A 9,021-nucleotide genomic window follows, 5' to 3' on the forward strand; every position below is an offset into this window, starting at 1 on the left:
AATGACACTAGTTTCAAGTTTGAACTCTACCAAATTATTTCCCTAATTTACATGGATCCATTATTAAAAATCTTGAAATGTTATATATCTATAGTTATATTTTGATTAAAAATCTTATTTTCCATGGTTACTTTGTATAAAAAAAAAATAGATACAGATTTACTATTCACAAATTTTCTTGGTCATTCTATTTTTAATCTATTTATTTGGCTAATGATATAAATTTAATATAATATTACTAATTTGACATGATCTACTTAGAATTCGTATAAATGATTGACATTTAATTTCTAACTCAAAGCTAAACCATTGTAATAATTGAATGAATATCTAACTATAATTGGGTGTGATTTCTAAAAAAATAGGATAAGAGATAATAAAGATTTAATATATTGATCCCATCTATTTTCACTTAAATCTCTGGTGAACGTCATTCTCATTTTTTCCCATTTGACAATTATTGTTTTTTTTTTTTTTGTTTCTTTGTGCAGTAATGTTAGGCTTAAGGATGAGTTGATGAGAGATAATTATGAGAAGAGATTAGAGATTAGTGGAGAGAAGCAAGTAAAGATGGTTATTTATTTATCTATTATTGGTTGTTTATTTGTTATTTTATATATTTATTTATTTATTATTATTATTTTTTGGCTATTACAATATTATATTTTTGTTTATAATATACTTTTGAAATTGTTAGGAGGGATGAGAAAAGGACAAAGAATGAAATAGGAAATTTAGAGGAAATAGAAAAAAGTGGACAAGGACGAAGAGAGGATGAAGAATGACACACCAGACCAACACCCAAAACAAATTCATTAAAAGGGATACCAAAGAGAAAATATGGAAGTTGTTGGAGAAGAGATAAGAATAGATATGAATGCTAGTAAATGAAATCTACAAAAATTCAAATCTATTAACAATGTTCTTGGCAGACACTGTTGATCATATCTTTTTGAATACTTTGAATCATAATTATGTTGTTTGAGTGAGTGATATTTAAATGGGACATTTGAAGGGGCAGTAGCATTAAGAAAATTGGATAAAAAACAGAAAACAGCAAAACAAAGATGTTTAGATTTATGAGGAAAAAGAATGAGATTTTAGTTAAGAAATAGGATTAGTGACGCAAAAATGTATAGGTTTATGAGGGAAGTGATTGAGATTGTAAGTTAAAAAACATGAGATGTTGGTAAATTCATGGTGGATTCAGATCTGGACAACCAAAACAAAGAAAAACGTCATGGAAGATGACCCAATCCTCATCACAATCGCCTCCTCCCTATATCAGTCTATATCAGTCTATATCTCTCTATATCAGTCTATATCTCTCTATATCAGTCTATATCAGTCTATATCTGTCTATATCTGTCTATATCTCTCTATATCTATCTATTCCCTCTTCACTCACGTTCAAAATGGCTACTATGCCTTCTTCTTCTTCTCCTTCCCCCCTTCTGCCTCTCCAACACCGCGTCGCCATTGTCACCGGCGCTTCTCGCGGCATCGGCAGAGCCATCGCCCTCCACTTCGCCTCCCTCGGCGCCAAACTCCTCATCAATTACGTCTCCAACCCCGCCCAAGCCCTTCTCGTCGCTTCCCAAATCAACTCCTCATTTCCCGGCGCCGCCCTCACTCTCCAAGGCGACGTCTCTGACCCGGCCACCGTCGCTGCCCTCTTCGACAAAGCAGAGCACGCTTTCAACTCCCCTGTTCACATTCTTGTCAACTCTGCCGCGATCCTTGATCCCCACAAGCGCAGCCTTGCCGACCTTCCCTTGGAGGACTTCGACAGGATTTTGAGGCAACTTCCTCATGTTTACCTCCATTTTTTTTAATGCGTTTCCTGATCTTATCTGATTTTTTTGCAGTGTGAATGTTCGAGGATCGTTTCTATGCGCGCGGGAGGGTGCGAACAGAGTGAAGCGCGGCGGAGGAGGCCGGATTATACTGATTTCGTCGTCCTTGGTTGGGGTTCTGAGGCCTGGTTCGGGGGCTTACACGGCATCGAAGGCGGCGGTGGAGACGATGACGACGATACTGGCGAAGGAGATGAAAGGAAGTGGAATTACAGTGAACTGTGTGTCGCCGGGGCCGATTGCGACGGAGATGTTTCTGACGGGGAGGAGCGAGGAGGAGGTGAAGAAAGTGGCGGAAGAGTGCCCAATGGGGCGGGTGGGGGAGGCCATGGATGTGGCTCCATTGGTGGCGTTTTTGGCTTCCGATTCGGGCGAGTGGGTTAATGGGCAAGTTATTCGAGTTAATGGTGGCATGGTTTGAAATTCGGCGTCCTCTCCGATTACGCCTATTTTCATGTTCAAACCTCTTCCACATCTAAATAATCATCCAAATAAAAGGCTTTTCTTTAACTCAAATACTTAGTATCATTTGGTTGGTGCTTTTATTTAAAATTTGGAGATCCAAAGCATGAGAGAGTGCAGGGAGTGGGAGGAGATGCAGCCATTGTCAGCCACAGAGGACTCCACACAACAAGGAAGATTGGTGGCCGAGTCTACGGAAGACCCCACCCAACACCCCTCCTACTGCTCTCACTTTCTTGGTGCACATATGAACCATCCATGTGTCTAATTTCTAATACTACTAGGATTAGAACCATTACAATATTCCACATCCATGGGAGAGGGAAACGACATCGATCGGAGAGGGAAACGAATGTCAGCAAAGATGCTGGACTCTAAAGGAGGGTGGATTGCGAGATCCCCCACTAATTGAGAAGGAGAACGAAACATTGTTTATAAGGGTGTGGAAACCTCTCCATAGTAGACACGTTTTAAAAATCTTGAGGGGGAAACTCGGAAAGAAAGCCCAAATAAGACAACATCTACTCGCGGTTCGCGGTGGGCTTGGACAGTTACAATTACCTTCTTCATTCTCGACAGATTCTAACATCCATGATCAAATGCCTCTTTTCATATGCACTATTCCACCAAGACAAAATGCAGAAGTGATGAAAGCTTCAACAGAACCAAAACAGCGATTGGATAGAATCAATCATAAACTAATGAACATTAGAAAAAATGAAGTACAAGAGCAATAATATGGAACATCATCATCATCATAAAGTATCTACACTTCCAAATCATAGCAACATTGCTGTGAATAACAAGGCCATAGATACTAAGCTAACAAATGAAGCATCAAAGGAGGGGGAAGACGAAGCTAGCTGGATGATGAACTTACAAGTACCTTGTGAAAGATTCTGCGAGCTTATTGTAGCTAAACCTTGAAAATTACACGCCAATTCATCTTGATTCTGCACCTGAAAGTACATATTAAACGCATACGACGCATTCCCATTAGCATCCAAATTATTGCAAGAAGATCCATAGCCAAGCGAAGTGCAATCAGAAAAAGTGCACGCATAGTCTATGTTATCAGCAAGTTTGCTTAAATCCTTAGCATTTGGATTGAACATACACCACTTTTGAGGAAGATACTGCACGTCTTGTGCTCCCACAAGCAGCTTGTTCTGGCCCTGACCTGAAAGATCCATGCCAAACTTCGGCTGACCGTCGTACCCGAAAATGCCCCAATGCCGCTCGAAGTTCCCTGGGGCAATGCTCTTCCCATTCTCATCAAGAAAGCTAAACAAGTACACTTCAATGAATCCAGGCCTCAATGGGGTGCCCTTGTTGGCTGCAAGCCTTGGTAGAAGGCCATTGTAGAATCTATAAGCATTGCCAGCATTGGCATTCTTATCACCATCAGTAGGCCATCCAACCTCGCCAACTAGAATTGGCATGTCCCCAAGTCCTACAGCTTTCAGAGACGACACCAAAGTGTCAAAGTTCGCATCGAAAACATTCGTATATTGAATGCCAGTGTTCACGTCAACAACAGGATTGCTTGCACCATCAAAGAAAGCATAGTCGAAAGGGAAGTTGTCATTGCCATAAAGACTAAGAAAAGGGTATATGTTTACAGTAAATGGTGCGTTGTTCTTGCTTAGAAACTGGACGATTTGAGTCATGAGTCCATTGATATCGCTCCGAAACCGACCAGCAGACGGATACGGGGTATTCACCGGGGAGTTGTAAACATCAGCATTTAAGGGTACTGTTGCCTTGATGGTGTCCCCATAACCAGCTTCATTGAGTGCATTTTGAACGTTTTGAAGGGCTGGAAAGGTAACATTCAAGAATGATCCATTATAAGATGATAGAAATGGCTCATTGCCAACAGCAACATATCTGTACAAGAACATCATAGTAAGAACAAAACACAGGCTTAGTTTAAACAATTTTGTGTGGTTTGAAATGAATTACTTGATGGTAACTCCTCCATCAAAGGTGTAACGGGAGACATTTCTCTGCACCCATTGCTTAGCTCGATTGTAGTCTCCCATGGCGACAAGTTGATCATTAGGAATGGCAACCATGACCTCAATACCAGTGCCTGCCAGAGCGCCCATGGAGGATTGGTCTGCATCAAACAGCTTCACTTTCTGAATCCCATTATCCTTAAACATCTGCACAATGGTCTTAGGGGGTAATTTATGATTCGCCATAGTTCCCCAATTCACTCCAAGACCTTCAATACAGCAACCCAAAACCCCAACCAACAAAACCCAGTTCAGAATCCATAATCTTCCCATTTTCCCACCTCGCTCACAGCCAACAAAAGGGGGGGGCAAAGAATCAAATAACAAAAAGCAATGATACCCAGATGGAATTAGCAAATGAAAGTGATCTGAACAGATTGATTATAGAAAAAGATCGGGAAAAAAAGAAAAAAAACTGAAGGGTTTTCCGTCTTCCCCCCGAAGATCTGGCAATATTTGCCCCCACGAGAACAGAGATGGTGATAGAGAGGGAGAGAGAGATGAAAAAAGAATCCAATAAAGCGATGAAGAAGTAAGAGTAGGAATAAAGGTAAGTAGAGGGAGAAGAAAAAGGACGAGATTGAAATTCCTGTGGGTGTACGTACAGTGGAAATAGGAATAAAAGCAAACCCAAATCAGGAAAAACAGAGAACAGAGGAGATTGAGAGTGAAACAGGGGAAAAGGAAGAAGAACAAGAAGAAGAACAGCTAAAAAAAAAAAGGAAGAAATCAAATAACCAGAGAAGAAGGGGATGAAATAAGAAAGAAAATGATAAACACTCCAAGCGGCACCAGAGAATGTGGAGAGTGGGAAAGGAAAAACGGAGAAATGGGGTTATGAGAGAGATAGATGAAGACAAAAGGGGGCCCTCAACGGTCATAATTGAATGGCGGATCGAAGCATTTGTAGAAATGGGAACAAGAACAAGAAGAAGAGCTACATATGTTGGTGGAGAAAGGATTGAAATACAAACGGAAAGGGAAAGGGCTTCGGGTCTCTGGTAATCAGGAAGAACAGTGGGTGTACCAATTAGAGGTGGGATTTCATATCCGCTAACCCCCAAATCAAGGAAACGGAAGAAAAATTAAAGAACGAAAAATAATTCTACTTTTTTTTTTTTTTTTAACTTTTTATTATAAATTTATGACTACAAAGTGTAATCTGCAAAAGGGAAACAGAATCAAGGGAAAGGGGAAAGGGTTCCCCAGCTTTCTTGTTCTCTACTCAAAAAGGGTGAAGAAGAACATTGGGAGTTCCATATTAAACCATCGAGGGTACAATCGTCATTTCACACTTGCCACTGTGTGATGGTCGGTTGCCGACGCAATCACACCATTAAACTATGCAAAATATATATATATATATATATTATGGCTTTCATTTCAATCAAAACCCCACGTAACCAAGGGAGATTCAATACACTACGATTCATTCAGCTTAATTCGAAATTATTTTTCAATCCACTCGAAATTTTAAATGGATTCCATTGGTGATTCGAATAACTAGAGCTCACAACCTAACCATATATTTTTAAGATTGGATTGTCCAGCTGTTTTTTTTTTAATTATTTAAAAAAATTCTACTATCAACAAACTAAATTCTAGTACAAATCCATATATCAAGCATTTACCGGGCACAACAAATCACTACCATTTGTTACAGCGGTAAATATTCTTAATTTTTTTAAGAGTAAGAGTATGATTTGGTTAGGTTGTAACCTTGTTTTAGGGTTAGTCAAGTTCGTTAGGTTAATATCAATTACCAAATTTTCAATTTTTTCAGAATTTAATTCCACTCAAATCAAAAAAATGAAAAATTCTAACATAGCTAAATTTTTATGGTTCGGATTACTTGACTTATGAAGTCATACAAACCGCTCGACAATTTGAACCCATAACGAATTACGTTGCAAATGAAAGAAAGGGAAGGGGATTTGAGTTGGTTTGATATAAAAAAAAATATTATTTTTTAAATGAATTTGTGAAATTACTTTTAAAAGAATGTTTTTTTTTTACACCTTAAAATTTTGACTATGGATAACACTATGATTAGTAGAGGATGGAGGCTTTTAATATGAAACTCGGGTTTGATCCTTCGTAGTTTAAAGTTCTTGAACTTTAATGAACGGAACTAAATTGAGGAAGGGATCAAAAAGAAAAAAACACGATTGAAATAGTACCAGAAAAAAAACGTGAACGACAAGTGTAGGGAGGAAGAACACATGTGAACGTGTCTTTGGCGTGCACGTGGGTCCGTTTTATTTTGCTATGTTTTACCTTTTATTGGTTTGCTTTTCAATCTAATTTTAACTTTATTCATACTTTTTATTATTTTAGGATGTATTTAGCTAAATTGTAAAAAAGACAACTAGGGTAAGTAGCTATTCAATCCATTTTAGTATTCGCTTACCGAACGAACATATTTTCAAGTTTTTATAGAATATACGTATGATATATGATAGTCATGATCCGGATCATTATACTAAGTTGTAGTTAAAGCTTGTTTAAGAGATGCTTCAATCAATTGAGATGTTGATTGATAGTATTATATTGATAAGTTCAATTATCGTGACTTACTAATTAACTTACGAAAAGAGTGAGTCATGAATTCAATAATAGGATATGATTATGTATTACTCTATCACGTGTATGTGATATGATTGTAGATATTCGTCCATGAGTTGAGATGCTAATGAAGTTTAGTTTATTATGACTTATTTATTGCTTATGAATAGACTAAGTCATGAGGTTAATAGAAATATGATTGCATATTACTCTATCTCGTGTAATGTTATATGATTGTACGAGTGTGGTACTATTAGAGGATAACAGTTAGTCTTTAATAAGAGCTCACACTAGTGTTGAGACCCACATTTGTACTTTCAGACTTAGTAGGGTGCATATGCACCTAACAATGCAATACGTACGCTATATGAATGTGATTATAGGCTCCACTTATTCTCTAATCATGTTCTTGTTAGCATAGGACAAGAGACCACGTAAAGGTGGCAAGCACGAGGGTTGTTCCCTCTTATGTCACATTCGCATTGTGGACTATTAGGGCTAGGATAAACTCCATGAGGTTTGTAGCATATTAGAGTTAGCATTTTGACGGCATACACTAAGACCAGAATGCAGCTATCTAGATTACTTGTGATGCAAGCATTAGGTTAAACATTTGAAACCAGTCTAAAGCCATTTATAAATACCAAAAATCCGTTAATGCTCAAATTTAGAAAGAACTGGAAAATTCTCCAGAATCGGTTGAACAAATCCCATCCATCAACGGATTGTAAATACTCTTACTCATAAATCTGTGTGCCCAAACTTTAGGGAATCTCAAGAACAGTTAAAAATAAATAATAATAATAATAATAATGGAAAAGGGACAAGATTCCTTATACTTCTCAATCTCAAGTCAGAATGAGACAATTAAAAAATATTTTGAAAAAATGCATTTCCTGCTACTCGGATCACACGACTCTTTCATTAAATAATAAATATAACAAAATAAAAGTATTTTAAATCGTAAAGCATGTGAACCATAACATCTCGCGTTCAAACACGCAATCTGTTAATAGAGGCACTTGAATGGACAAAACTTACACATATGAACACATCATTTTTTCTTTTTTCTTTTTTTTGTTTAGTTAAGCTAAGTAAAGTCAATTCTAAGGTAGGCCACCCATAGCCACAACATATGAAACGAAGACATTAAGCTCCACTTTCATTTGAACATTAAAAAGGAAAACCTCGAATACAAATAACGTGCATGAATGTCAGTTTGAGCATAGCCAAATGGATAAAAACATCACGGTTCGAGTCAATTGATCTAAAAAACAATAATTATAACCTATAGGACCATGCATAATTATAATTATAATAAATCGTATCATAAAGCACATAAACTTTGCTCCATACTTTCCCATCAATTCATCCATGCACCAAAAGTTGAGAAGGTGGTTAGGCCCATGTATGTATTCACGTGCTAAGCCAATGCTTCTTAAAACTCGAAGCAAGCATGGATCTTGAGAAACAAATTCATTAAATATGACTCACATAAGTTGTCAAGACCAAAGCTAAGATTGAGATGTAATTCATTTTCTCCTGGGATTGTAGCTAAAGAAACCTAATTTCTCGCTCCCAATTATAGAATAAAATAGGTTAGTAAAGGTCTGATCTGATCTGATCTGATGAACACCAGAAAAAGGCGTAATACAAGGTAAGGCATGTGTTAATATAATATCTTTATAACTGATATCCATGTCTCATTTACAATTTAAAAGAGAAACGGAAACAAAAAGGCTAAATCAACCTTTAACTGACTGCAACTTTGCCTGATTATGAACCTGCGAATGCAAAACGCAAATTAAGATGATCGAACAGCCAATATACTAATTCAAGCTACGGATATAGCTCTCTTTCTAGTTTCTGTAAAACAAGATAAGAGTTGGCACTTCAAAAAGATGGGGAAAAAGTTGAAACCTGGGAAAGCATAGGATCACTTGATCAAAGTCGCTACATCCTCTATATATTGAGTTCATCTTCAAGGTAGTTATACTCAAAAGTGAACTCAGTTTTAATCCTTTGGCACCTACAGTACAAAAAATAATTCAAATATGGTTCCACACAAGTGTATATAAATAAATATATATATATTTGGGGGGGGGGGGGGGGGGGGG

General features: G+C 37.4%; 3 protein-coding genes across 4 annotated transcripts in view; 1 reads left to right on the top strand and 2 right to left on the bottom strand.

Annotated features, from left to right (window-relative positions):
- Positions 1–1,374: 1,374 nt before the first annotated feature.
- On the top strand, positions 1,375–2,285 carry LOC111472850 (NADPH-dependent aldehyde reductase-like protein, chloroplastic). Its single transcript, XM_023118460.1, has 2 exons — positions 1,375–1,801; positions 1,869–2,285. The coding sequence occupies exons 1-2, from the start codon at positions 1,416–1,418 to the stop codon at positions 2,275–2,277; spliced, it is 795 nt and encodes a 264-aa protein (XP_022974228.1). The 5' UTR covers positions 1,375–1,415; the 3' UTR covers positions 2,278–2,285.
- Positions 2,286–2,999: 714 nt separating this feature from the next.
- Positions 3,000–5,544, bottom strand: LOC111472848 (glucan endo-1,3-beta-glucosidase 8-like). Its single transcript, XM_023118459.1, has 2 exons — positions 4,284–5,544; positions 3,000–4,208 (listed from the first exon to the last, which is right to left on the bottom strand). The coding sequence occupies exons 1-2, from the start codon at positions 4,610–4,612 to the stop codon at positions 3,098–3,100; spliced, it is 1,440 nt and encodes a 479-aa protein (XP_022974227.1). The 5' UTR covers positions 4,613–5,544; the 3' UTR covers positions 3,000–3,097.
- Positions 5,545–8,379: 2,835 nt separating this feature from the next.
- LOC111472846 (general negative regulator of transcription subunit 3-like) overlaps positions 8,380–9,021 on the bottom strand; it is a 19,618-nt gene continuing 18,976 nt past the window's right edge. For both annotated transcript variants that reach the window (XM_023118457.1, XM_023118456.1), the window contains exons 16-17: positions 8,825–8,933; positions 8,380–8,688 (exon numbers count right to left, since the gene is read on the bottom strand). In XM_023118457.1, coding sequence (XP_022974225.1) covers positions 8,867–8,933 — 67 coding nt within the window. In that variant the 3' untranslated portion in view covers positions 8,380–8,688; positions 8,825–8,866. The remainder of the gene's footprint in view (positions 8,689–8,824; positions 8,934–9,021) is intronic.

The sequence above is a fragment of the Cucurbita maxima genome, unplaced genomic scaffold, assembly GCF_002738345.1.
Source record: "Cucurbita maxima cultivar Rimu unplaced genomic scaffold, Cmax_1.0 Cma_Scf00090, whole genome shotgun sequence".
Classification (NCBI taxonomy): Eukaryota; Viridiplantae; Streptophyta; class Magnoliopsida; order Cucurbitales; family Cucurbitaceae; genus Cucurbita; species Cucurbita maxima.

Excerpts from the sequence above, each read along its gene's own strand:
- LOC111472850 (XM_023118460.1), top strand. The coding sequence starts at position 1,416 with ATGGCTACTATGCCTTCTTCTTCTTCTCCTTCCCCCCTTCTGCCTCTC. Across the intron at positions 1,802-1,868 it reads GACTTCGACAGGATTTTGAG|TGTGAATGTTCGAGGATCGT; the intron begins GCAACTTCCTCA and ends ATTTTTTTGCAG.
- LOC111472848 (XM_023118459.1), bottom strand. The coding sequence starts at position 4,612 with ATGGGAAGATTATGGATTCTGAACTGGGTTTTGTTGGTTGGGGTTTTG. Across the intron at positions 4,209-4,283 it reads GATGGAGGAGTTACCATCAA|ATATGTTGCTGTTGGCAATG; the intron begins GTAATTCATTTC and ends GTTCTTGTACAG.